The 27764-nt window shown below is 39.9% G+C and overlaps 3 protein-coding genes across 5 annotated transcripts in view; 2 read left to right on the top strand and 1 right to left on the bottom strand.

The window, feature by feature from the left end:
• The window catches only part of LOC137805142 (guanine nucleotide-binding protein G(q) subunit alpha), a 199811-nt gene that overhangs the window by 12851 nt on the left and 159196 nt on the right, over positions 1-27764 (top strand). The window contains exon 7 of one of the 2 annotated variants that reach the window (XR_011080205.1): positions 369-3237. Coding sequence is in view for 1 of the 2 variants with exons in the window: in XM_068604926.1 (XP_068461027.1) it covers positions 369-559 (191 nt within the window). In the remaining variant the exon portion in view is untranslated. Of the gene's footprint in view, positions 1-368; positions 5208-27764 lie in introns of those variants that run through there. The other variant, XM_068604926.1, reaches the window with a different exon arrangement.
• Positions 5855-13816, top strand: gna14a (guanine nucleotide binding protein (G protein), alpha 14a). Its single transcript, XM_068604559.1, has 7 exons — positions 5855-6524; positions 10021-10205; positions 10418-10572; positions 11400-11528; positions 11605-11734; positions 11836-11989; positions 13052-13816. The coding sequence occupies exons 1-7, from the start codon at positions 6404-6406 to the stop codon at positions 13240-13242; spliced, it is 1065 nt and encodes a 354-aa protein (XP_068460660.1). The 5' UTR covers positions 5855-6403; the 3' UTR covers positions 13243-13816.
• Positions 13938-27764, bottom strand: part of vps13a (vacuolar protein sorting 13 homolog A) — a 34342-nt gene continuing 20515 nt past the window's right edge. The window contains exons 49-76 of one of the 2 annotated variants that reach the window (XM_068604497.1): positions 27382-27518; positions 26848-27142; positions 26271-26375; positions 25984-26130; positions 25625-25756; positions 25310-25443; positions 24348-24416; positions 23020-23152; positions 22743-22800; positions 22204-22375; positions 21851-22004; positions 21590-21736; positions 21356-21437; positions 21194-21263; positions 20762-20876; positions 20518-20631; positions 20149-20294; positions 19958-20039; positions 19749-19862; positions 19349-19424; positions 18802-18965; positions 18579-18624; positions 18262-18385; positions 17816-17930; positions 15940-16025; positions 15550-15673; positions 15365-15439; positions 13938-15125 (exon numbers count right to left, since the gene is read on the bottom strand). In XM_068604497.1, coding sequence (XP_068460598.1) covers positions 15075-15125; positions 15365-15439; positions 15550-15673; positions 15940-16025; positions 17816-17930; positions 18262-18385; positions 18579-18624; positions 18802-18965; positions 19349-19424; positions 19749-19862; positions 19958-20039; positions 20149-20294; positions 20518-20631; positions 20762-20876; positions 21194-21263; positions 21356-21437; positions 21590-21736; positions 21851-22004; positions 22204-22375; positions 22743-22800; positions 23020-23152; positions 24348-24416; positions 25310-25443; positions 25625-25756; positions 25984-26130; positions 26271-26375; positions 26848-27142; positions 27382-27518 — 3267 coding nt within the window. In that variant the 3' untranslated portion in view covers positions 13938-15074. The remainder of the gene's footprint in view (positions 15126-15364; positions 15440-15549; positions 15674-15939; positions 16026-17815; positions 17931-18261; positions 18386-18578; positions 18625-18801; positions 18966-19348; positions 19425-19748; positions 19863-19957; positions 20040-20148; positions 20295-20517; positions 20632-20761; positions 20877-21193; positions 21264-21355; positions 21438-21589; positions 21737-21850; positions 22005-22203; positions 22376-22742; positions 22801-23019; positions 23153-24347; positions 24417-25309; positions 25444-25624; positions 25757-25983; positions 26131-26270; positions 26376-26847; positions 27143-27381; positions 27519-27764) is intronic. The other variant, XM_068604498.1, reaches the window with a different exon arrangement.

Here is a 27764-nt window from a genome sequence, read left to right as displayed (position 1 = left end):
ATGTCCTCCATGTGTAACTCCACGGTTACACAATATGAAAGCACAAACACAGCTGCTAAACAGGTTAAGGCTTCCAGACATGGATTTCTAAGGGTAATGAACTCTTTCTGAAAGTTATGTTGTCTGACTTTTGAATTATTGGTCATTTGATGTTATGAGTAACATAGAATGTAAATCAGCCTTATTAATAATAGTATTGGACCAATACCAAGTCCATATATCAGTTTGTGTTGGTCAGTTATATCCTGTATTATGGCAGAAAGCACAACACCTCAATAGAAACAGTGTCACATTCTCATATCTCGATTAAACTTATTGGTCCTCACTGTGATGAAAGAAGCATTCATGGAGCCTCTTCCCGTCTGCAGGCCCCCAGAGGGATGCCCAAGCAGGCCGAGAGTTCATCCTCAAGATGTTTGTGGACCTGAATCCCGACTGCGATAAGATCATCTACTCTCACTTCACCTGTGCCACTGACACAGAGAATATCCGCTTCGTCTTCGCCGCCGTGAAAGACACCATACTGCAGCTCAACCTGAAGGAGTACAACCTGGTGTAGAGCGGAGCCGGGCTACCAACAGGAGGCCCTCAGCACACACAGACTGACGCAATCTGTGAAACGATAGATCACACACACACACATGAAATGATAATCAGTGAGAGAGAAACATCTAATGGTTGCATAATACTAATTTATTTGCCATTTTGTTGGCCTCTTGGTCCTCAAGGGCTGAGGAAAGTAAATGTTATCTTGCTATTTAAGGAGTTGTTGAAATAAAGCGGGAGGGGGCGGGGGGCTGTTGAATATGTACAGCAACAATGCTCCTTTTGAGGCTTTTGCGCATAGTGATGTTATTAATTTAAATTTTTGCTTCCTGACAGAAAGAAAGAAACTACTTTGTGCGCTTGAGGTTAGGTTTGGGGGCTTGTTTTGTCACTCAGTGAGATCCATCAGAGCTGGAGCAAATACAATGTGCTCCCTGCCTTTTTATAAACAAGAAGAAAATACAAGTTTTCCTGTGACTGTCGGTTCATTCTGAAGCTTCATCCTGGGCCTTAGCCCAACAGGAAATGATGTAACCGATTGAAATTGACAGCTTCCATTTTTCCAAGGACTGATTGGCAAGTCTCTTGATACAAACTGTGATTTATAAATTATTTCCTATTGATTGACTGAAATCATTATCATTATTAATTGTATTATTATTGCATTGACTTTGGTACCATCCGATGAGTAGGTCTTGGGAGACTACGGAAGTACACTCTCCACATTTTGCGGGGAAATAGCCCAAGAGTTCTCCAGCAGCGACGTCACCATGAAGTTGAGAAGTTTGAGAGGAACTGGCTTTTGAAATTGCTTTCTGAACTTTGAGCGAGCAGGTGAGGAGGCCCCTCTGCTCCATCATGTCATGGAAATCACCGTGTCGCTTACTGCTTCACACAGACTGAAGGGAGTTGAGGAGGGGATTGTTCATGAGACCATGTTGTTGAATGGTTATGTTAAACTGTGCCACATTAACGCTTTTTATTACGGTAATATGTATATTTATTGCCAATGCCAAAACAACTCTAGCACCATATACTCCACTTTGCGCTGTTTGCTGCTTCAATGAAACCAAAAGTGTTGAGGACAGGAAAGAAGCAGGGCTAATGAATGAAGACTTTATGACTAAGTCTATGGTACCCCCCCCCCCCCCCCCCACAAGCTGTCTTGACTGTTGTAGTCCAATGGCAGAGGAGAATACTTTTGGCTAATTCCTATGTAAAAGGGCACAGTGTTGATGTTAGGTTTGTACCAAAGTAGGTCCTTCTTCTTTCTGACTGGCACCTCTGATTTGCAATTCCCTCATTCCATGTTACTTTTAAGTATTTTTTTGGAACAGTTCCCTAAAACATAAGCCTGTAATTTACATGTATTGAGGCATAGTGCAATTATAAATGCTATAATCATTGTACATACATCTCTCTCTATATGGCAGAATCTTTGTTGGCTTTGTAATCATAACTTTTTTGGCGGATTGAATGTGCGGTGTTGAAAATATGTATATGTAATTGTTTTGTACGTCTAATGGCTAATTCATTTTTGGAAGAAAAAATAATGTTATTTACTTGTTTCTTTTGTTTACTTTTTTTTGACGGAGAGTGTACATTTTTTTTAGTTTTGCTATTTTCTTTCTCAGCAATGAAACATTGTTCAGCTTCAGAACGACATAAAGAATATCATTATCCAAAAACACATGATCAGTAAACCAGTACGTACAGTAGCCAGTTTGTTAAATGTACTTTTATATGGGGAAAAACTGCAGACTGAATCCAATCTACAGGGCTAATTGTAATAGTTTAGTTCTTAACTGGCTTCAGGAACTTAGCACTCATAATATAGCTGTAATCACATCACTCATTGATTCTTATTCTTTTATATTTAACTTAATCACACAGTGTCTCAATAAGTATTTAATAACTTTGAGATTTCGTAGTGTACCGCACATCTTGTGATCCTGAGCACGCCCCACTCCGCTCCCTTAGTATGTTTTATTTAACAAGTACTGCTTGAACGGGGTGGATGGCCGGCAGGTTAAGTGTTGCTTTGGCTCAGATTTTGTATTAAAAATCTTGTTAAGGGTGTATTTTTCTGATTGTTTGTGCTATTAGATGGAGATGCCATCACCCTTCACACCACCTCAAATGAAACTCCGCCCCCGATAGAAACTCAGTCCGTCAGAGTCGGTGTCGACACAAAAAAAGACTCAATAATTTGGCCAAATTAGGACGGTACATTCACAGGTGCTTTTATATTTCTGTTGTTTTTTTATGTTTTACTTTGTTTCAATCTTGGATGCCACCATTTCATTAAAATGTACAGTATTATTTTAGACTTTATTTATGAAATTACAACATAATAGAAAAAAACAACAGTTCACATGTACATATTGCCTTATTGAATAAGCTGTGCCTCTGAAGTCTCATGCAAAGGCACCTGTGTTTTTATGAGAAGTGAAGCTAGTGCAACCAATAATGTCCCATTGTGCAGCTGGAGGAGTGTTTGGTTCTGGCTTGGTGGTCTCTCTTTGTTATTCTGTGCTATAAGACGCCCTGGGAACAGCTTTGAAGTATAGCTAATGTAACAGCATTACAGGACGTAAGAACATCAAGAGTGAATTGAAATCTGAACTCACCTTATTGATTTCATAATAGTGTTGCGTCAGTTTTAAAACTGCCGCCGCAGTGCATAACAATGCAACAGCCTGATGTGACTACATTTATACAACATATCATCAGGGTGTGTAGTATGAGCAACAATCTGGACTCTAATCCACCACCAAGCCACCTGTGGAGTGTTTTTGTGTCACATTTGGCTGTGGTTTGGCACCAGCTACTTTGGCAGGAAACCAGCCCTCCCTCAGAGGTCCTGTTGTTTTCAGATCTTTCAGTTGGCTGGCGAAATTTCTTACGAGGATGATTGATTTTGGCAGGCAACACCCGCTTCAACAAGTTAATTTCCAGCCGGATTCACAGTGAGAACGGAGTAAGTCTTACAATAACCACTTCTCAACAGCAGGGCCGAATAGGGACAAACTGGATGCCAACTTGTCACACATTTCACTGGATGTTAAAAACGGTGTTAATGTGATTCAGCTTGTCGCCAGAGGAGATGATTTGAAGATGGACTATAGTTTCAACTTATCAGTGTTGATGGTCACTTGTCGTAGAGTTGCAGTAATCAGTAACTTGTGTTCCTGCTGTGATAAAGTGCTTATTTACACTGTCCCTGCTGCTTAAAGGGAAAATCCTTGTTTAAACAATTCACAATGCATTCAACCCAGTGAGCAGAGACTGCCTGGCCATGTTTGTGAGCTTCAAAGAGTAATAAAAAGATGAAAAAAATGACTAACTACTTCCTATTCATTGTTTTGTTTGAGTTTTTTTTTTTTTTACAATTGTCCTGGCAAAAAATACAAATGATGATTTGATCATTTTGTTTGATAAATACAAGCCACAAAGGACCGTCCCCGAGCCTTGTGAATGACTCGTTCACATCATTACTCTGAGGGAGCATGCGAGTTGCATTCAGGCTGGATTTTCCCTCCAGGGACTCCAGCTGGTGTTGACAGCTGCTGTTCAGATTACATGTCGTATGTTAATGAGCAGCGCGGTGTTACCTATACAGTGTGTTGAGGACTGCGTGATGGAGAAAGAAGCGGAAAAACAACTCGACATACACCGCTCTTTACTCTCACACGCATCATCTGATTGCTTTCATCTTGTATATATGACGTTTAATGACAGTGTAAAACAGTGCTATTATAATGATCTCCAGCAAATTGTTTCTAAATGAAACGCCAAGTTGTTTTTTTTTTTAATGTTTGTCAAATGTTATTTTCATGGTGATTTCAGTGATTTGTAGTGTTTTCACTACCTGCCAGATTCCTTCTTTGGAGTTCCTTTTTAAGTCCAATTTGTATTACAAACCTCTGTCAAGCACAGCAAATGTAGCTAAAGTGAACCGATATTTGATCATTTTGAAGCCGAAAAGTTAATTTTCTCCTTTTTTCCCCTGGTATATGTTATTATGGATGATTTATATTTATGTACATGTTCAAGAAGAGAACAGACAAACAACAGAATACTTTGAGAAAAATAAGACAATTTAGCTGGCAGGGAGACAACTTAAACGTTCAACACCAGTTTATTTAGACACAAGACATTTGTTGATTATAAAAAATGCATCACATTTTATAAAACCCATGGCTTTTTATATCCTTGAATAATTGATGGTACATTCTGAATGATCTCTTCCAGAAAACAAATTGTCATGAGCCAAAAAAAAATTAACACATTAAATAAAATGTGAGTTGAGGTATTATATTGACATTGCATTGAAATGAATACAGCAGTCGACAGACCCTCCCTCCCTCGTTCAGTCTTTCTGTCGTGGTGAATGTTCTTGTTGCAAAGCAATCATGATGGTTCAGAGTAGGTTGGACTTCTGTAACATGTATTTATTGAGAACACTGTTCAAAAAAGGACACGTCTATAAACGGAGAGTAAATTGCACAACAATACCAGAAGACTGCTCGTAGTTATTTTGTCAAAGTCAGCTCAACCCAATACCCAACAATCATTTTCATTTATATATTTAAAATGTGAATGACAAGACCAAAAGAAGTCAAGGCACATACACATTCACAGTTTATCATTCTTTTGGAGTTAGTTTTGTGAGAAAGTTACAGTCTGAAGCAAACTTTAAGATGATGTAATTATATTAAAAAGCACCATTTCACATTTGAGTAACTGCTCAGTTTTTTTGTGGATTGAAGCACATGACTGTAGTTTACTACAGGTCCACAACCACTATTTGATTTGTTATGTTATTATAACATTATTGTATAATTCTCTAGAAAAAAAAGAAAAAGGAAAATCACCACAGCATTGTCCTATACATTGTGACCTTATATATTCTGTATAGCTTCAAAGCTCTTTCATTTGATATATTTATACAAATGTATTGATACATAATTTGATCTCCCTCTTGTGTTTTTTAATGATACTGATCACTGATCTGTGGCACTCAGATTCACCTCATTGCCTCTAACATTACTGCTCATACTATGAACTAAAACTGTGAATGGCATCATCCCCTTTGTCTCCACAAGATTAAAAGTAGAACATGCAAAGTCTCATAAAATCGAGTCGAGAACTCAGACACCCTTGCATTCACTCCCAGCTGGCCTTCCTGACCCCTAGTGGCCGGTCGGAAGCATTGCAGTGTCAGAGGAAGCGCTTCCCCTCTTCCTGGGGAGCTGCGAAACTATGGAGGAAGCTGCACGCGCTGAACTCCTTGCAATACGTGTATCCATTTGCCAAGGAAGCTATTTGCATTTGGAAACCATGTCACCAGGAAGAGTTTCTACAAGTTGCTCCTATATTGTTCTTGGCTTTTGCAGTCGTCTTTGTTAAAAGCGAGAGTGCTCCCTTCCTCTCCCACTCGTAGTTGTCATCATTCATCATGCCACAGTCATCTCTGCGGGTTAAAGACGACACGGTCGGCTCGCTGCGGATGTTCAAACTTCCCGTGCATCTCTATCAGCAGCAGGTGCCACGCCCTCCCGAGATAAAGTTCAACAAGTGTCCTGCTGCTCCAGACCAACCCGCAGCACCTCGTCGAAGAGGGTCAAGTAAAACTTTCCCTTTAATTGAAGGATTCTCCGTTTCAACCGCGGGGTATTCAACAGTTTCTTCCTCCATATTCTGACTTTTCTCACTGGAGAGGAAGAAGAAGGCCTCGCGTGTAAAAGATGCTCAGCGTCTTGTCCCACTGACTTTGTGAAAGCGAGAGAGGGGAGCAGGCGGCGCGGACACCTCCACAGCACTTCTTTGACGTCGGACAGCGAGCGGCTCAACGATGGCCGGGTGCTGCGTGTCGGCGGAGGATAAAGAGAACCAGAGGATCAACGAGGAGATCGAGAGGCAGCTGCGCAGAGACAAGAAGGACTCTCGCAGGGAGCTGAAGCTGCTGCTGTTAGGTGAGACCCGGAGGGTGACGTGGGGGGTCACACATGACACCTTGGGGTTACATTATAGACTGGAACTATGCTCTTAAAAGGGATGGAACTCCTGCAAACCTACATTCGTATCTATTCTGTACCAACGCACATGTAGTTGAAATAATATTGCAAAGCTCTTTGAAAAGTTCCCTTTAAAAGGAATACTTTACTGCTTCCTTGGCATGTGGGACAGCACCTGTCGGCCTGTCGACTAAGCTGTATTTTAATGACATTATATATATGTTAGGATTTTGGAGTAAGCAGACACTTTACAAGGGATGCCCGAGGTCCTATCTCCTCATGCTGGTGTCCAGCAGGGGTGGATTGGCCATGGGGAGTACCGGGAGTTTTCCCGGTTGGCCGGTCAGTAATGGGCCGGCACGGAAGTGGCTAATTTTTTTTTTTTGTATGTAAAGACGCATTGTCAAGCGAGTAAAATGACACGGTAGACGTGTTCGGTGTGAACCCAGCGGCCCAGTGGCCCTGTGATAGTAGTCTCAAATGACGCTGCAAAGAGCAGAAATATAATAATAAACATGTTTGCTGCTGCGGGGCCGGCGGCGGTGGCGGAGCCTCCGGCTCCGGGGCTTTGGCTGCGGCGGGCGCGGCGGGTCCCTCTCAGGAGGAGGTGTCGTCGGACAGTGAAAGTGAGGCTCCCGCTGCCACGGTGGTACAGAGGGGGGAGGGGGAGATTGGTGGTGGTGATAGCAGGTGTGTGTGCTCGCTAACATGTTGTGGATAAACACTCATTCACTAAATGTTCAGAAACGTTGACTATGAACTTTACTTGACATAATAGATAGCGCGTGGTGTAAGTCTAGTTTTAAAGTGTGGAAAATGATATACTATCATGATCAATTAACCACTATTTTATGGTGGTGTGGTTTGAGCATGCAGATCTACTTTTTCACAATTTTTATAATTACAAATCAGGTCACCAGAGTTAAAGTGTTTTAAGTATCAATACACTTTCTTCAAGCCCACTGTCCAATTTGTTCAAATATGCTTTATCTATTTTTTCTGTCAATGTTTATGGTTTATTGTCCTTACTTTTCTTATTTATGGAAATTTTCAGATTAAATTACATCAAATAGAGACAAGGAGACAATGACCCATTTCACATTATACAGTTAAAACTAATGAAACACTGAATAATTACGGTTACAATTAAACATCTGCTTACATATTAGGGGTGTTCAAACATATTCTGTAATTCCTAAAACTATTTCTCTACTTTTCATGTCCAGGTTTGTGCCCAGTACATCATATCTCTCACCAGAGACCTCAAGCCCACCCATTGATTATATTATTGATATTATTCAGTGTAGTAGTGTTATTAAGGGCCTGTATATTAAGGCCCTGTATGTACAGTATGTACAGTACATCAACGTACCGAGTTGGCACAGTGGTGGGCCAGTCTGGACCAAAAAGTCCACGGCCGAATTTTTGTCCCAGTCCAGGCTTGGCCACAAGGCATTCGAAGAGCAGTGTGGCAGCCGCTCAGGGACAGGAGCTACTGTCCAGGTCTCGGTCGGTGGTGTGACAGAAAGCCATAATAGCTGCTGCAGGTGCACCTCATGCAAAAGTCATGCAAATCCAGCCCCGAGCAGGACAGGAGCAGTGGGTTGGCTGCCATTGCTCTCTCAGAAAGGTACTATTATTATTAACCGTCCAATTAGGAGGAATTAGGTTTTCACATCACCAGAAAAAAAAAGCGTCAAAGCTCAGCAATCAGTGTAACTTTTGAAACCCTTTGACAATGAAAACACACTATTTTGGAGAACCTGAACTGACGGTCAGTCTTACTGAGCAATCATACAGTCTGAAACCCACAATATGCATTGTGTCTCTTTGTATCTTACCCTGGAGATTCCTTTTTAGATTTTTCAGCAAACTCCAATATTAAAAGCAATTAGATGAAAAAAGGATGAAGTCGTCTGTTCGTACACCTGGGAGTTACTGTAACAATAAAATGTATTTACGCGGTCAGAGTGACTCAGAGCTCTCAGTGGGTTCATTAGGATGGTCACAGTCCGGTCCCCGGAGAGGACGAGTGAACCAGAATGAAAGATCAACACTAACACGTTCTGCCTCTTCGGTCCATTCAGGTTGAAAATCTGTACACACACACAGACACACACACACACCTGCCAACAACGCGCTATACAATGCAATATATAGTCGCTATTGGTCATTTGGTTAAATGGTGTGAATAATCCCAAAAAGTATCATTCACAGAGCCGGCATGATAATTCAAGTGTGTGTGCACTAGACCACTGCACCTCTCTGGCGCACGCACACGCACACGCACACACACACACACACACACACACACATCTTTATGAGGGAAATCAGTGAAGTCCCCCTCGAAGCATAATTGTATATTTTAATTTAAATAGTACATAGTGAGTCATTCAGGAATCAATTTGTCTGTGTTTTTATTTATTTTAGAGAGAGAACTTTAAAAGAACAAAGTAATACATGATGGTCAATATTCATTCATCCGGTAAAAAGGAGTGGCATAGTAACAAATGCAAAGAGCTTAGTTTAGAAATGTGTACACACCGCTGGTTGCTCGTACACGTTTGTGTCTGTATGAGCTTTTACAGCATAAGATAGTTCATTCATCAACTGTTTGTCATCAAATTGTTGAATCAGCAATCCTTGCATTAACATACAACACAAGATTCCCATAAACATCCGCTCCAAAGGTGAGAAACAAAAAAAAAAGTCTGATGTTAGAGCAACTGAAACTACATTACATGTCACAATAAGAATGGACATGAATCCCACTAGAGACGCACACACCAGGAAAGAGTGAGCGGACTCTTTCCTCCCTGAACAAATAAAGCACAGCAGACTTGCAGGATCACGATTTGCCTCCATCTCAGTATTTCCCTGCCTGTCTTCCCCCAGCCTCCCCCATCTCAAGGAAACTTGACTTGTAAACAAGGAGCATTCAAATGCAGACTATTTGTCTAAGCCTTGTTGGCTAAGATGTAAAAAGAGTCAAGTATTCATGATGCCATGCAAAACAGCCAGGAAACCAGAAGACTGCTGCTCCCGCTCCGTCCTCACAGAGCTTCAACACACTTTGCTGAAGTTCAGGTGTATAGTCACACACACACACATTTGTTAAACAAATAGATTTAGCATCATGCGGCCTAAAGGAGAAAATTAGGAGCTTTATCGCTAAGAAGGGAAGAGGAACGTGATGGAGAGAGACTCTATTTGTGTGTATGTGTGTGTGTGTGTTTACAAAGACAGCAAGTGAACAAGTAAAGTAGTGCATTTGTAATTTTCTGTTTGACTGTCAGAATAAAACACATGCCGCTCCATTGCACTGTCATATTTGAAAACAAAGAAGATGCTACTATAGTATCTAACTCCAACGTGTCGGACTCCTCGTATCCACAGAAACAGACCGATGAGTGTGAAAAGTGTGACTGGTTTTACGCCTCGCTGTATTCAACAGGCACTGGAGAGAGTGGAAAGAGTACCTTCGTCAAACAAATGAGGATTATCCATGGAGGAGGCTACACGGATGACGACAAGAGGAGCTACGCCAAACTGGTCTACCAGAACATCTTCACCTCCATGCAGGCCATGATCCGAGCCATGGAGGCGCTTGGTATTTCTTTAGCCAATCCCCAGAACCAGGTACCGTACAGCCCCTATCCAACTGGTTCTGCTCCTTTTCCTACCAGTGAGAATTTGTTTGGAGTCCAGGTTCATCTAATTAAAGTCCCTTGTGGTTTATAGGATGAACTCCGCTATATTTCTTAGCATTTGGTAAATCCAAGAAAGTATATAGTGGGACATGCGGGACTCGTGAGATGAAGCATTCTCTAATAGTCTGTGTGTCCATATAGAGCCATGCAAACGCGGTTCTTGAGGTGGAAGTGGATAAGGTGGAGGAGTTGGAGCAAAGCCTCGCCGCGGCCGTCAAGAGTCTGTGGGACGACGCCGGGGTACAGGACTGCTACGAAAGACGCAGAGAATACCAGCTGTCCGACTCCACCAAATAGTGAGCAATAGACACACAGTACGATGAGGAACTGGTTGCGATTCTACTCTCTGCAGCTCGGCCATGCAGCTAGCACAGATGTAAGAGAGGTTAGACAAAAGAACAATGTAAAGCCTCACCTCCAGAGAATAAAGTCTAGATTAGAAATGTTAAACGCCGCTCTGACACACGCCTCCATGAAGGTATTACACTAAAGTAAAGAAATATGGGACTCTGTATATCTCCGCCACAGGTTTTGGGGAGAAAGGCTTTGAGCATTTTGACCTCAATGTTGGGAGAAAAAAAAATAATAAAAAACCATCCTCTGTCCTGTCAGTCTGGCTGCCATGTTTTGTTATTCCCAAAAGAACATTAATGAGCACAGCAGATGTCCCTTCTGACCACACAGGCGAGTAGCTGCCCGTAGTGGAACACAAATTAGCATCATTAAGGATCCTGTTTTTTATGAAGCGTTTATTTGATCCAGATAAAACGAAAGAAAAGAAAGGCGACTGTTTTTAGCCTGTGGTTGCTATTTTAAGCAATGCAAATGCAGTGTGTACTAAAATACATTGTATTTGTACTTCTTTACTGAAACAAAACGCTTTTCTGATGGTTTCAACGTCCCCTCTGTCTAACAACCCTCTCCACCCACACACACACACACACACACACACCAGTCGGTACTTGCTGGGATGACGATGCATAGATAACTGCATGCAATCCACATGTATGTGTATTCCCTCTAATATTAATCAGTCACTTTCTACAGATTTTAATAGCGTCAAAATTCCCTCAATCTATCATTTTCCTTTAGATTTCCTCTCATTCTCTCCTCCTTTTTTCAGCTATCTCTCCGAACTGGATCGCATTTCTCAACCCTCTTACATACCGGACCTGCAGGACATCCTCAGAGTCCGAGTGCCGACCACGGGAATCATCGAATACCCCTTTGACATGGAGAACGTCATCTTCAGGTGAGATATAACATACCAGCAGTGGAACAGGAGGCATCACAGGTGATGTTGCATACCTATTGTGTTGTTATCGCAGGATGGTGGATGTGGGGGGCCAGAGGTCAGAGAGGAGGAAGTGGATCCACTGCTTTGAGAACGTCACCTCCATCATCTTCCTGGTGGCGCTCAGCGAGTACGACCAGGTGCTGGCCGAGTGCGACAACGAGGTGAGCGTTCAGCTTAACGGCAGTTCATGTTCCGGACTTTGAGCCGTTTAAAAATGTGGCCTCTTTTGTGGCCTCTTTATGTCCTGACATTTTCATTTCAGAATCGTATGGAGGAGAGCAAGGCTCTGTTCAAAACCATCATAACCTATCCCTGGTTCCAGCGCTCTTCCGTTATACTGTTCCTCAACAAGACCGACATCCTCAAGGAGAAGATCATTCACTCGCATATAGGCGACTATTTTCCTGAATTCACAGGTTAGTTAGTTTGTTACAGTGCTTGTGATGTACAACTCATTGGCTAGTTTATTAGGAATAGCTAAAACTAATGCAGTCTACTACCACAGTCATGCATTTTTATTTTGTCCACAATCATTAATTAGTTATTATTAATGAGGACAGGCTCAAGGAGCCACTTTTTAGTGAAGTTCAACTGCACCACAAACTGCATCCTGTAAAAGGATCATAACGATGAATCAACACCTCCCTAACCTTTAGAAAACAAACCTATTTTTAGGCCTCTGCTCAAAAATTTCATACCCAAACTAAAAAAGATGCATCTCTGCAACCACTAGAGCTACGTATTTGAATAATGTTACTGTCACACTAAAATGGTACAGATATGAGACACAGCAAAAATAAAAAAGTTTTAGCTTCGCCTAAAAAAAAAAGGCACTTTTAGGATGATTATTTATTTGAAATGATGCAGCTGTGGTCTAACTCTCACTCGGGTCATAGCACAATATGTGAACATTCTCCCTGCGAGGGTTGACTGATAAAGTGAAGCAGAACAAAGTTAGAGGGTTTAGAACAGAGAAAATTCAAGCAAGGTCTCCAAAATGGGCATCTCTATAGCCAACCCTATATTTCACTTGTATATTACTTATGGTTTTCAATACATTCAAAATACAGCAGTTTTGGCTCCATTTAATATATTTGCTTATTATTTCCAGTTTTTAAATAACAATATTTCAGTCTCGAGTCGGGGATTGATTTGTAAAAGGCGAATACAGTTTCAGCAAATTATGTACCATTGTAAACTTCAACAAGATTTATTTTTCTTATTGTTACATTAGATTAGTTTTAGTTAGTTGCCCATAGACCTAATCAACTGGTCACTGAGTGACATGTAGCACATGAAACACTGAAAATGTGTGTTGAAAGGTTCACAACACTCCCTACACACCAAGAACCGTTCTCCGGACCAGCATGCCTTCGACGTTGGTCCCATCTGGTCTCGCATCCCTTTGTAAATGTTTAGAGAAAGCCTTGACTCTTTCATTTTTTGTATTTATTCAACACGTATTGAAATAATTGCAGGACCTAAGCAGGATCCAACATCTGCTCAAGAATTCATCCTGAAAATGTACCAAGAACAAAACCCGGACAAGGACAAGCAGCTGTACCCTCACTTCACCTGCGCCACGGACACAGAAAACATCCGCTTCGTCTTCGTGGCCGTCAAAGACACCATCCTCAGACACAACCTGAAGGAGTTCAATCTGGTGTGAAAGGAGCTGGGGGCCCGAGATAGGAGAATTGCTAAAAGCAAAACAATGCAGGGCTTGTTTCTTGGCAGCCAAAGAGAATACGAACATATAACAGTCATTTTAGTTTAAGTTACTGCGTTTGAAATGAGGATTGTGTGTATTGTGTAATGTGTTGAAAGAAAATTATATTTTGCAGAAGTAGTAAGAAGGTGAAACTTAGTATGACGTAATATCGTTGACCTATTGTGTGGGATACTTATTTAATACTTGTAATAATACTGTTTTATTAATAGGGTTCAAAAATGTCCCTGTTCCGTAATGTCCGGTTCGGATTGTCTGTGTTCCGGAACGTCCGTGTTCCAGAATGTCGGTTATCAGAAACAGGATCCAAGTACACAATTTCTGCTCATGCAATAGCTGCAAGAATCACTTGATTCTTTGGATTGAATATTGTTTTCTAACTAAGCTGCACATGTTTGCTTTTGCCATTTAAGTGCCTTATTTACTCAGGACAGTCAGCACAAGTGCATTTGGATGTAAATAATCCAAGTTGTGCTTTGGAAAACTCTTCTCAACTATTTTTGCTGTGGAGAAATGGAAGTTATAGTTATTTTCAATAAAGAATTATAGTTACTTAATTAAGAGTGCAGTTTGTGTGCCTGAGATTTTCTGGGGACAAGAGATACATTTGAAATATATTTTATTATGGTCTCTTTTTTTTTTAAACAGTGAGGGGGGAAAAAAATCAAGCCATTATAGTGAACAACACTGCTCATAAATGACAAACATTACTGGCAACAGAAATATTAAGTAGTATTAAACTGCAAAGCACCTCAAACCAAAAGCAAAAAATATATATACACCAGATTCAACAGTAGCTGTTAATAATTTCCATTCATTTCTTTGAAATATACTTTTCTCTGCATTGCATACATGTCGTATAAAAACCTAAAAATCACAAAAAAACAATCTGTAACGCCATAATACAGACTATTGTATTTTGATGATTATATACAGAGAGAACACGACAGAAGATCCATATACAGCTTGATAGTACAATATAAAAATAGCATGCAGCTCTAAATCACACTGAACAGTCTTAATTGAGCTGTAATGTATAAAAAAAGGAGAAATAGAGATTAAGGGAAAGTCAAATAAAGCTGGTTTGAAAACAGCACATTTTTGAATTATGTGAGGGACAAAGCCCAAACTCAAAAATGTTAATTTTTCCCTTTTTTATAATCCAGTAAATAAACATAAATATGCGACGACAACAACAACAACTATTAGGGAATTTGGCCTCAATGCTATTCAAGTTTTCAACTGTGTATCTTACTAGCTGTTACAACTTAACAATGTAGCTGCTACCGCCAAACAACTTGAAATATGTTCAATAAAAAAAAAAAATCTGGATCAAATAAGTGACTAAATATGCGTTTGAGTATGGCAAACTAAAGGTCGAGGACAACTTTTCTCAAATTTCACAAACATTGTGTAATGTATTAGTAAACCAAAGGCTTTGTGTTAGTTTTCAAAAAAGATGAGAGCAATGAGAGTGAAGACAATGTTTGGTTCAATGTATTCTGAGCTTCTGTGGGAAATTAATGGCAGTCAGCAGTCCATTTATAGCACTTTTGTAAGCATGCGCACATACACACGACTCACGCAGTCTTTCATCCCAGACACACACCAACAGTCAACATATAGCAGAGTTTCCCACAACTCACACATGGAGGTACACTAAAGCGGCATGCAGTAAAGAACAAAGGCACTGACGCACAGATGTTTGTTTTTTCTGTACTGTCTTTCAATAATTTAACATTTTGTTAATTATTCTCGCTCTTCTTGATGAGTCAGTATTTGGGGAAACTCTCTCTTGCGTCGTCCAATCTGGCAAGAACCCACTGAAAACAAATAAGAACTAAAGTTAGAACTCATTTATGTTAAAACATTGCCTGGGACTTCAGATTGGACACATAAAGTAACTTAGGCCTGGATGACAAAAGGAAGTGGGCTAGTTTGAATATAAATAGACAGTAGCACAAATTTCCTAAAGAGATTAACAATAAAAATGAATATATATATAACAAAACAAAACAAACAGGAGCATAGTTTTGCAGCATAGTCCAAATGTGCCACTCACATTGGCCAACTCTGCATTTTTGAAGTTGATGATCTTCCCAAACTCTTTGGCATGGAAGACAGACTTCACTCTCTCCTGCAGAACACAACATAATGTATTTAGTGCAATAATGTGCTAAATTATTGTTTAAACCATGCTATAAATCTGTTAATAAGCAGGTTTCCTCAGAAAGTTTGCCATCATACCTTGGCCTCGATGCGAAGTCGCCGGTCTTCTACAATCATCGGCTCCTTGGTGAACTCTTCAAACAGATACTGCCATTCACAGGTCAGCTGGCCAAATGTGCCTCTGGTCACAAAAAATATTCCCCTGGAAGAGAAACCATATTAAAAGAGTTAGGCAAAGCAAAACATTAATGAATGAATAATGTATTTAAGCAGTCTTTAATCGATAGCACATTATTATGTACCATTTACAAAAACACAACAAGGTTTATACCAGATTAAAATCACAGCAATAATGATGATTTTCTAAATTTCACATACTCATGGATGTTTGAGAACATGACAGGAAAAGTAAATGTAATACTCAAACACAGAAGGGGAAAGTAGCCGAATCAGATGTTGAACACTCACCTCTTGGTGATCATGAGGAAGTCGGACTCATTGACCTTCGCATGAGCAAAGTACCTGTACTTGGCAAAACGTCCATTCTCAATTTTCTGAAAAAATTAGAGGGAGAAAGTGAGTGAATATTTGCACAAACTGCAAGCCTAAAAAAACAAGAACAGGATACCAAGATGTATATGATCCATGACAATGTATATACACAAAAAGGGCATAGTGTAAGTAAGTATAAGTATTATTGGAAAAAGATTGAATACATGGTGTGGAGATGAAGGGTGATGGGATGAAACAAAGACAAAGTGATGGCAGGCAGAAGTTTAAAGTGGGAACTTTTTATTGAGAAGAGGGCAGTGAATGACAGAATGAAAATGATGAAACAAAGATTAATATGATGAAGAAATTATATTATGAACAAAGTAGACAGTGAATGAACGTCTAGAAAACAAGACAAAATGTTTCCTTTGTACAAGATGGTGAGAAAAAGATGAAAGAAAAGTGGAAGTAGAAGTGATGGAGTTAGATAGTAAATATAAACAAAAATAAAGAAACACATATCAAATCAATAAGCAACTAAAAAACATACAATACATAGTAACACTTAAATTACTCAGAGGCATCTTTTGATTTGTTTAAATCTTTTAAAACGGGAACTATAACTGTCACAGACTGAAGCGGAAGCACTAATGCTACACTACAGCTTCTAGCTACGAGCTAGTTCTCCTCATCACCCTCATCCTCTGAGTCAGCTCTTTGCCATTTACTGAAGGCCAATCTCCTCTGTGGACACGACAAGAGAGAAGAGTCAAGGTTCGAGCAGAGAGAACCAAAGTGTATTTCTACCTCAAGACCAGTTACATTAGCTCGAGCTCCTTTGCTGTCAAGAGTCTCCCACCCAAAGCATAAAGTAAATTCAATTAAATCACAATCTACTTGAAGCCTATTAAACTAACTACAACAGAAACAAGCCTGAAATGGGACATCTCGTGATCGGTACTTGACTTAAGTTACTAGTTCCTGATTTGGCGTAAAGAGACTACTCTGTCACAAACACATCAGACACAAGCCTAGCCTCGGTCTGAAGCTGAAGATGGGTGACAAATGAAAGGAACAACCTAAATGAAATAAAGGGACAAACGTGTGCGGCTACAGAATGGTTTGATGACAGCGAGAATGAAAATGACGCATATGGTTTAGTCTTCACAGTGACCAGATGTCGACCAAACCGATGTCTTCCTTGGACAGCACTCTCCTCTGACATGGTCAAAACGCCAAATAAGGGAATAACACTCCAGTAGAATACAGACAATTTTCAAATTCTTAATAAAAAGGGAGCATCAAAGCTGCTCTGGAGGCTCACTGTGGCCGAGCACCTTGATGGGACACTTTCATTTGTCACCTATCTGTTAATCTTCTCTATGAACCAAACAGTGTAGCTCTGACCTGATGCTCGTGATCACAAACTTCCACCCACTCCATCCAGCATGAAAGCTACATAATGTCAAATACAGCAAAAATAAATACCCACAAATGAAACAGTACTTAAACAGGAGTCTCTGTTAATGTTTCTTTCTTACAACATAAAACAGCCACCGAGGTGAATTAAACACATTGAGCTCTCTCAGGATCCATGGAAAAGGAAACAGGAAAGGCCAACACAAAGGCAAAAAAAGTTTAAAGATAGTTAAAATAAAGCAGAATAATGGGATGGTGTAAATAATAAAATATAATGTATATGATTAATATATTTTTTTATACCTCCACTTGTAAAATGATGTTGTTTTAAAGTGTAAGTTATGTAAAGGTTTCTTCCTCTCTGTAAATGAAAGAATATGAACTAACTCGGACTGTGGAGGGTTGTTGATGTAGACACTTTTTTTCTTCCTACCTTGAGCATCTGACTTCCGAGGCCTTCCCTCTCCTTATATGGTCGTATGACGCCATCTTCGTGGATGAAGCGAGGAGGACGCAGAGAGGTGACGTCTTGTGAAGTCTCCGCTGCCCTGAAAACAAGACAAGACACGCAAATGCATTTTGAGACAAAGCTTTCTTATGAACACGCACAAAACAGAGACACTGCATACACACAGTACGACTATGGCACTCAAGCATTCACATGTACACAGACCTAAATAGCTTCTTCTATGACCCATTGACTAGCTCTAGAAACAAGCTGTTTTTTTGTGTGCAACTACTTCACTACTCTACTTTTTACTTACATTATGAAAGTTTAAATCATTTTGGTGTTTAACCCCCCTGAGATTCCACAACATATCCACATTCATTCTATATGAAACACATGTGCTGTGAATGCAGGAACTTGGTGGCACATACCTCTTGATCCCTTGGAAAGTACTGCTGGCCATGTCAATAATACCTCCTGTAGGTCTGGCTACTGCGCCAACCAGACCTTTCCCAACACCTTTAAAAAAGCCCGCTGCACCCTCCTTCTGGGCTCCTGCAAAATAAAATACACCCCAATGTTTATGAAAAATGATCAAAACAGAGCTAGTATGCTGTTCCACAAACATGTCACAGTAAAAAGTACCAATATTTAGACTTTGTGTGACTATTTTTGACCTTTCAATTCTCATATCAGTATGTGCCAAACGTTATCACTTAAATCTGTGTACAGGTCTAATTCATCATACCTTTAATAGGTTTGGTAACAATCCCTGTGATTCCACTGACAAAACCCTGAAAAGAGAACAAACGTATTAACAAGTAGCAGCAATTCATTCATGATGGCAGACTTCCTGCTGGCAAACCAACATTATTATTATTATTATTTGGAGCTATTCTCATCAGTGATTAAATGACAATTGCGGCAGAGAGTTATTACTCAAAACACAGGTCAAAGGTATATTTACGTACAGACACTAATCCCTTTCCACCCCTGGTCAGCCCCTCTTTCAGGCTACTGGGTTGCTTGTTCATAGTGTCTCGTCTCTTCCGCTGGTATTCTTCGTCCATCGTTATGGCAGCGACACCCTTCGCCATGGCACCTGTGATCCTCGAGGCTGCACCTGCTATACCCCCTGGAAGGCACAAAGGAGTCTGTAAAGTTACTTCACTCTTTAATATGTCCATTTCTTCTTGAAAGTCGTTTGTGGGAGAAACTGTGTCACTCCAACTTTTGTTTATATGGAAGGCAAGGCAATTTAATTAACATAGCACAAACTAATTAATCATACGCCTGAGAAAACATACATGTTTTCGGTTGTTTTTTTTGTAGATATAGTTGTATGAGATTTAGGTCTTTAATTTGCTATAATAAAAATCTTATAAATATAACAAACCTAAACTCAGACCAAATTGAAGAAGCAATAACATGTTAATGTATTTGTCACAGATATTAGTCATGTTTCTCCTAATGGGATCTGACCTCTTTTTGAATTTTTATTTTAAGTTCTGTACTTACCGACAGCTCCTCCCACCAGGGCCTTCACCCCAAGAGCCATCCCTTCCACAAACTCCTCGGGCCCCTGGATGGCTCCCTGGAAAACCACAGATATCAGTTAAACAGGAAGAAAGCATTAAGACACTGTATTGTCAGTACTGTTGGCGCTTTAGGCAGGCTGTAATCGTTAATATAAACCTAATGCTGATATGTCTCCACACAACACATTATTAATAACCAATAGGTTTTTAATAGCGGTTTAAAATCTCTGGAGTCCTAGAATATATTCTTACTCAAGATAAAATACCCTCAATAATGAGTGCAAAAATTAAGCAAAACATTTTTTTTTTTACTTTAGTTTTTATTCCACATCATTGATACATTATTTTAGCCCTTGTCATTTCTTGTATGTCATTCTTACCTGATAAGGCTCATAGAAGAATGCCTCCACTCCCTCTGACAGTCCTCTAATCAGTCCAAAAGGATTTCCAAGCACATCCAGGCCCAGCACCAGTACATACATCTGCTTAATAGCCTGAAATATGAATAAATAAATGACACATGACAAATATTCCACTACACTTTCTGAGTCACTATGGCTTTGTCATTGTGCATATGCATGTGCGTTACCTGCTTGGAATAATGCCTGATGACCTCCCATTGGAGCTGCTGGGTGGTACAAAACTGGAAGGTCAACTCGAAGAAGGCCAGCCTGAAAACAATGACAGTCAGTCAAGTAGGAAGGATTCTCAAAAAAATAAAAGAACGCTACCGCGTGTGATTTATGTGTCGACTGTTTGGGCCTTCACATGCGTTCATACTTAAAGACAACATCCTGCACATCAGTGAGTGTGGCGCCGATACTCTTCAGCAGCAGGTTGAGGGACTGGACGGGAATGAGTTCCTTATCTCGCTTCTCCCTTAGGCCGTCATGTCCTCCCGTACTCAGAGAGAGACTCAGATGAATCTGCAAATAAAGCAACATGACTGGGCGTGGCTGTTTCTGGTTTGAAAGTCACAGAAATGTGCTTTGTCTCAATTTTGATGACGGTTTATTCATCTTTTGTTTCTTCCTCATAATACGTTGTTTTTACAAAATGTTAGAGTCATGAAGACATTTGATGCTTAGTATTTGTTCATCATTTCATTGACATAGCGTTACCTAAATGCACACTGTGTAAGGTACAAACCTTGATGGGGGAAATGTGGAAGTACTCGTAGAGGCTGATAGGAGAGGTGTCAGCAGCAGAGGCATGGTTTAGTTCCGTCTGTATATACTCTATGTCCTTCACAAACAGTTCCACCTTGAGGAACAAGACAAGCATAAAAAAACAGGCACAGAAACATAAAAGTCAGAAGAGAGGACACCTCAAGTCGATAAAGATTATATGAAGTATGTTACAGTAGCTGTGTTTGGAAATGTGAGTATCTGACCTCCTGGTCTGAGTTCACGATGCCGGCATTCTCTGGTGTGAACAGGTCCAGGATGGCAAACAGGAAGCCCAGATCGAGCTTCAGGTCCATCTCTTGAATCAACACCTTAAAGTACCTGATGAAGACAGACAGTCCCATGACCAATTTGGAAACTGAGAATACCTTTATATTATATATACAAGAATGTGGCTAAATTTGAAAACATTTTAAATACAAAAAGCTTTTCAGGGCAATAGGATTGCAGGAAGTATATCAGAATGAAAGTATACATTACAATCACTTATCTGATGGACAACAGAGCACAAATACAGTACAGGCTTTATTACAACAAAGAAAGACAGGCGGTGCACTGGAGGAAGTGACATTGAAGTGAGAGAAGTCAAAACGAGGAACACAAAGCGAGAAAAGAATTAAAAAAGGAAAAACAATTACTTGATGCGAGAGATATCAGAGTGTCCTGCTGTTCTGGTGACAATGCTGATATCAGTTAGAGGTTTGGGTTCTGCAAGAACAAGAAAACCGTATTACAGAATGAAACGCGGCATATAAACATAATGTTGACTTAAACATGACATACAGAATGGGTTAACAGACCTGCATCCATGGTGATAGATTTTGGCAGTTTCACAGGGTAGAAAACACAAGGGAAAATGGCTCCTGGCAGCTGATTCTGGATCTGTAGGAAGAAAGTATGTTTACCTAAAGTTACTAGATAGATTGGCATTCATGAACAAATGAGCAAGACAATTGGATGACTTGCAAAACTGTAATACAGGCGTGGATTTACTGGATCTTTAAGGAATATGTTCCCATTTGACTTCTTTTCACCTGAATGTGATGGATTTGGATACGGTAGGCACTCTGTCGTGGCGATACGCTGTACTCCACCTTCACCCCGGGCAGGAAGTGCCTCCTGAGAGGAGCCTCTAACGGCTGCAGCATCCTCATATCCATGCCATTGGGAGTAAAGGACACCTGAAGGACCATTACAAACACCACACAATTGAAATAATAGATCTGGAACAAATAACTCTTAAAGTCAATTTTATGAGTATACACCCAACATGGATAACACGTTTAGTCTCTAACCTGGAAGTTGTTTTCCAGGTCGACGATGGCGTTGTCTACGGGTCCAGATTCAGTGTACTCTTTGAAGCGGTTCTCCAGCATCTCAGCTTCTTTAAAACTCAGAGTTTTCCACCGATTCTTCTTCTTTGGCTTTAATTCCCACACCACATCAGAGCTGTGACAAGAGAAAGAAGAAGAGTAGAATGATTGCATGATGTATAACTGCACAATTGAAGAGTAGTGGCCTGACATCATGCAAATTCATAAGCTTCATAGTAATTCATAATTCTTACTGCAGTGTTCAGATAACACGATATTACAGTGTGTTATTATGTGTTTATGTGTGCACATATGTTATGTTTCTGTTTGGCTACCTTGTGATCCCAATAAAAGAGACCTCCTGGCCGCTGCTGTTGTTGACCAGAGACACGCCCACATTCTGTAGCGAGAGGATGATTTCCTGTTCGGCCAGCTGCGCCTTCTCGCTCTCACAGATCATCTTGTAGATACGTTGCTCCTCAGTGAACAGCACGACACGCTGGAGCCCTTTGGATAAACAAAAACACCCAAACCCTAATGATTTCATAGCCTTATATCCACAAAGATTAGAAGTCTGGTTCAGTTACAGCACGATAATAGTAAGCATATTCCTAAAGCTGGTAGAAATACATGAATTGTTTTTCAATTCATCAAGAACAAATAAGAGCTTACATCTGAATCCTGCGATCAATAGGACACATGCTGACAGTTCCACCCAACGTGTTCTTACTACATGGCAATATGCACGCACTCACAACTATTATCACTTTTGTAAGGATCATTTTAGATGAAAACAAGACTGTTTAAGCAAACTTACAGAATGCATTTAAGTGGTCTGGGGTTGTTGTTTTTTTTCAAGCTCTTTGTACTTTACCTTCATAAAAGGAGATCACAAACAGTTTTCCCTCATTGTTCATGTCCTCACGCAGGTCCTAAAGATTGAGAAAAACATGCATACTGTTTAAACAATCATCATAATGTCATTGAACAATTGTGTTCACATCTAAAAACACAAAAGTTAAACTGTGCTTACATTTAATTTAATTACACGTAAAAAGATTATTATTTGGCCCTAAAAGACTCAGAATGGATGAACTATTGTATTATTCCTCAACTACAAGCATGATTGTGTCTCAGACACAGCACAGTACCTCCTCCGTCTTCAGCTTCCCACCGTAAGAACCACACTTCCAGCAGAGCTCTCGTGATCCAGTGGGTTCAGTCCAGGTATAGTGCACAGCTTTCCCAGCCTCCAGCTCCTCCTTCTCCGTCCCCTTCAGAGAGCTGCACACACATGAAACCCACCATGACATACATATTGTATATATATATATATCAGTAACAATCCTACTCATTGTAAAGAAAATGATCAAGAAACTATATTCCACTGATTTGAGATGGCAGAAAGCAAATAATGCAAGACAACGCTACAGAGAGGACAATATAACAGAGCCCAGCCACAAAGAATATACCGGCATGACAACCATCGAATCCAAAGTACCTGTTCGACAGAATACACAAACGATTCCCATTAACAGACAGAGATATACAGGAATGTGACAGAACGACGGCCAAACACTGAAAAAGTCCACCACCATCCCGACACTGGAGAAATAAGGTTTAAATATGCATGTTCACTCCTGATACTGATCAAGTCGGACGAGACAAAGCAGACATGAGAACATATAATAAGCCATAGTCTGCAGATGGAGATGGAAAATCAGAAAATACGAGTCAAGCGACAGAACTACTGGAAGAAGCGGGAGGTGTGAGTCCACTGGCAGGATCCCATTCAGTCAGCAGCAAGATAGGAGATCAAAGGAACATAGTAAGAGATGAGTAAATGGGTTCAGATGTCTAACCTGCTCCTTTTACTGAAACAATGGTGCTTAATCAGTGTAAATTCACAATAGATCTATAAAAAGGGCGGGTAATTAAGCAGATCTTTTGTAAATAATCCATTTGGGAAACAGTGTAACAAACTGAATGTCAGTCTAAAACAAAACAGTATAATTGTGCTGTAAGTAGTTTTGTGATTTCTAAATGTATATTGCCAGCACAATAATGTCTTATGTTATATATTTGACAAGACTGATGCAGTAAATATTTCTCATTGGTAAGGTTGAGGAGCAGATTATACAAACCAGAACTTTTTTTCTTCTACTAATCTTTACCGACACTCTTGATCTGACCACACTCTGTACTTAATTGTGATGTCACAGTGAAGTGATTATGACATTAGCCCAATAATAGTCCACCAATGTTATATTTCCATGCTGCATTATTTGGGTGTTTGTGCCCTGTTGCCTGCCCCAAAATGTTTTATGTATATGTAACCTTCTTGATTTTTGGATGTGTTTTCATGTCGTACGTAATTCTTCCTCTTCTCCCTCCCACATTTGGCATTGGCTATTTAAGGTCGTTCTTTATCCGAGTTCAGAGTGTGTCAAAAGATTTTTCCCTTTTCATATTTTTCTACCTGTCCTCCTCCGGTGAGAAGGAGAGGTCGAGTAGCTCGTCAGCCACCCACGAGGTTTCTGTCCGGGCGCTGCATGACCCACAAAGCAAAAACAGAAATTTCTATCAGCAAAAACAAAACACTGTTAGTTAGATATCGGTTAAAGGCTGCTGCAAGAAGAGAAAAGAGTATTGTCATTCAGAAATATGTAAAAAAAAAAAAAAAAAAAAAAACAACACATCGATAAAATGCAAATGTGAATATTATGCATGAAGAAATTGTCCTTTGTTGGTAAAAATTTAAATCTGATGCTTACAAAGGGAGTAATATGAAAAGACATTTAAAAAACTCAGAAAATCTCAAATGAAAATAAAAGACAAAGGCTGAATGAATTGGCATGGCACAACTGGCAAAACGTCGTACTTTGTCTTCATTGCGGAAAACATCTTATGAATCAGAAAAAAAGAATGGCACATTTGCAAGTTAACTGAAACGGAACTTGGAGCACTTTCAAAGCACACTTACAATAAAGCACCGAAATATTAATAACTAAAACAGTGGGAGATGTTATGCCCCCTCAACAGTAAATAATAAGTACCAAGCAAACAGATTTGAAAGCAAAGGTGCGTTTAAGTCTTGAATGCATCTTCAACCAAGATAAAATATTTAGTGGCAATCTTTAGCACATACTTGAAATACTTTAAATCTCACTCCATTTCTCCTTTACTCATCTCCTTCCTCTTTAATGCATCTCAATGCCTTTTTTATTTCATATCTGTCATAGTTAAGACCCATTGAGACATATGTTTGATAACATGACAAACCATAGTGCCAAGCCTCATTTATCATGTTTTATATCATTTTTCCTTCCTAGTCTGAGTCTATTTGCAAATACATCCTGTCCAGTAAGTATTTAGCGACAAAACGGCACGATTTCATTTTTTTTAATTTATGTCTTTCTTACAGTCCTCCTGATCGCTCACCTCTGTTGGAACTGCAGAGTCTGGTCTTTTGTGTGGTTAATAATGAGGAAAGGGGCCGCGCCGTCGTGGTACTCAGAGAATCGGATTGTGGCGGAGTGCTCTGACAAGTTCACATCTACAGCAATGCCACCCACCTGCACAAGAAAAAACAATAACGCTCAACATACTGGTATATAAAATAAAGGTTTCCTAAATACTTTTGGTGCCAATGACATTTTATCACCACCAGACATACTTGAACATGTCTTAATACAATGCATTGGAGAATTAAATACTTAACATGAAGGGACTACGCATATCTTTGTTTGTACTCACAGAATTGTCCAGATGCAGCAATAAGCAGTTTTCTGGTCGTGTGAAGTCAATCGTCCGAGGAGGCAATACACAACCTTCCACTTTGATCATTAGCTTCTTTGTGTCTTTCTCAGGCCAGAAGGGAAGGGCTGACTACATGAGGAATACAACAAAACATTCAATAACACTGTACAGTCAGGGTTCCATCTGAAAATAATACAAAGTCCTTCAGAATTTAGAAAATCACCATCTGTGCAACATAGTCATGTATTTTCCTAATCCGGACATTATGAATTTAAAAGTGAATAATTAAATAAAATGTGTAACATCTAAATAATTAACAGTACAAACAATATTATGCAAAATAAAATGGCTGTGACCTGTTCTGGCTGAGCCTCGGTCCAGTTCTCCTGCCCCACCTCACATATGTAGACACTGTGCTTGGTTCTGTTGACCAGCATGTAAAATGGCACGAAGGTCACAATGCGAGTCAGACTGAAACTGCTCGCGTCAATCTTCACGCCAACCTGAGATCAGACAGATGTTGCACATCAACAAAGATGACGATTTCTTTTCAATAACCAAATCTGTCTTATTAAGGAAAGCGTGTGTAACAATAAGTTTGACTTAAAATGTCTGAATATCAGATAAAGAAGCAAAATCTTACCAAGTAATCTATATATTGGCCTTTGCATTTGACATCTCCATAGCTACCAACTGTATCCAGGGAGAATTCATCAGAGAGTTCACTGTCTGAGATCATAAGACGGACCTGAGGGATGAAAAGAATGGCACTAAACTCATATACACAAAGAAATGGCAGCAAGACGTTACAGATATGGATCTTTGGATCGTCTCAATGTTCCAGAGATCAAAGCTGCAGTTTTTTTCCCCTTTGGCACAAAAGGTTGTCTATGAATAACATACTTACTTTCCTAGTTTAATGATATTGATAGGATTTCTTTGGCTAATTCATTCAATACTATAATTGAAAAAAAAAAAAAACAGTTAAATTATTTCTTCAGTATCCCTTTGATGTTCCTTCTCCAGTGACACTCAAAATCCAAAGGAATTTCTTTTACACATTTATGTTAAGACAAATGCATATTCATAAATGTTCTTGTATTGTCGAGATATGGCTACAACTCAATTCACACCACAATGCTGCAAATGTGCATCATTTTTAATAATCTACATAAACTTGAAAAACACTCATATGTTAAATGACTTTGAATCCCTCCCACCTTATTGTTCTTCATGAAGTGACGAGGCTTGAAGGAGAAGAGCAGAGGCATGTCATAGTCCAGCGGGTGTTTACGGTGGATATCATCAGCCTTGTACTGCAGCAACCGGCCCGTCTTGTTCACCATCCAATATGGCGAGTGGAAGGCGACCACCGTTTGCCCCAGGTCATATTTGACATGCACTGCTATATCCAACTCAGCCCTCTTCCTCTCCGTCCCTTCACCATCGTCTTCGTCATTCTCTTGCAGAGACTGGAACACTATGAAGGTGATCTCTTCCTTGTCACTGTGAAAACTGTATGACAGGATCATTTTAATGAGAAATGTTATTGCAGAATGGGTGAGCTTCAATTTACCCTTTATATTATAAAGATGATGATAAATATGTATATATTGCGGAAACTATGGGCCTCACAAAAACAGAATTATCTTTTCACAAAAAATGTATGACAAATGTACTTAATGTGGAGCCAACGTGAACACAACAACAACGGGAAAGCAAAACTTCAATAATGAATTAAACTGAAGTCAAACCTGTACTCAGAAGACCAGTCCTGAGCCATGTAGTTCAGGAGGCAGAGATCGAGTCTTGATTGGTTGATGACTGCAGTGTGAAGCTGGGCGGAGTGGCCCGGGTTCAAAGTGGCCTCAGCGTTGGAGGCTCCACTGTCCTGTTGAGCAGCAGGCAGAGAGGGGCACCGAGTTCAAAAGCAAATCCCCAGTATCGGATTTTCGCAAAAGGATAATTGGTCGATAAAGCACAGCACTAAATCTGATATAATTATGTAAAAAAAAAAGAACAAAGCAATTCCCTTCGTGTATTTAGATATTACATGTTTGTTTTTTTTATTTTTAGGTTTTCTATCTTTCAGAGCCTGTGTAGTAATTTCATTTTGGTCTATTCACTGATGCTAAAA

Source organism: Clinocottus analis, unplaced genomic scaffold, assembly GCF_023055335.1.
Source record: "Clinocottus analis isolate CAN_PGR_092001 unplaced genomic scaffold, fCliAna1.0.p SCAF_7, whole genome shotgun sequence".
NCBI lineage: Eukaryota > Metazoa > Chordata > Actinopteri > Perciformes > Cottidae > Clinocottus > Clinocottus analis.
Note: the sequence above shows the minus strand (reverse complement) of the source record. Positions and strands in the feature narration are given on the sequence as shown.

Coding starts and splice junctions, on each gene's coding strand:
- gna14a (XM_068604559.1), top strand. CDS start 6,404: ATGGCCGGGTGCTGCGTGTCGGCGGAGGATAAAGAGAACCAGAGGATC. Junction 6,525..10,020: donor GCTGAAGCTGCTGCTGTTAG/GTGAGACCCGGA, acceptor TGTATTCAACAG/GCACTGGAGAGAGTGGAAAG. Junction 11,529..11,604: donor ATGGAGAACGTCATCTTCAG/GTGAGATATAAC, acceptor TTGTTATCGCAG/GATGGTGGATGTGGGGGGCC.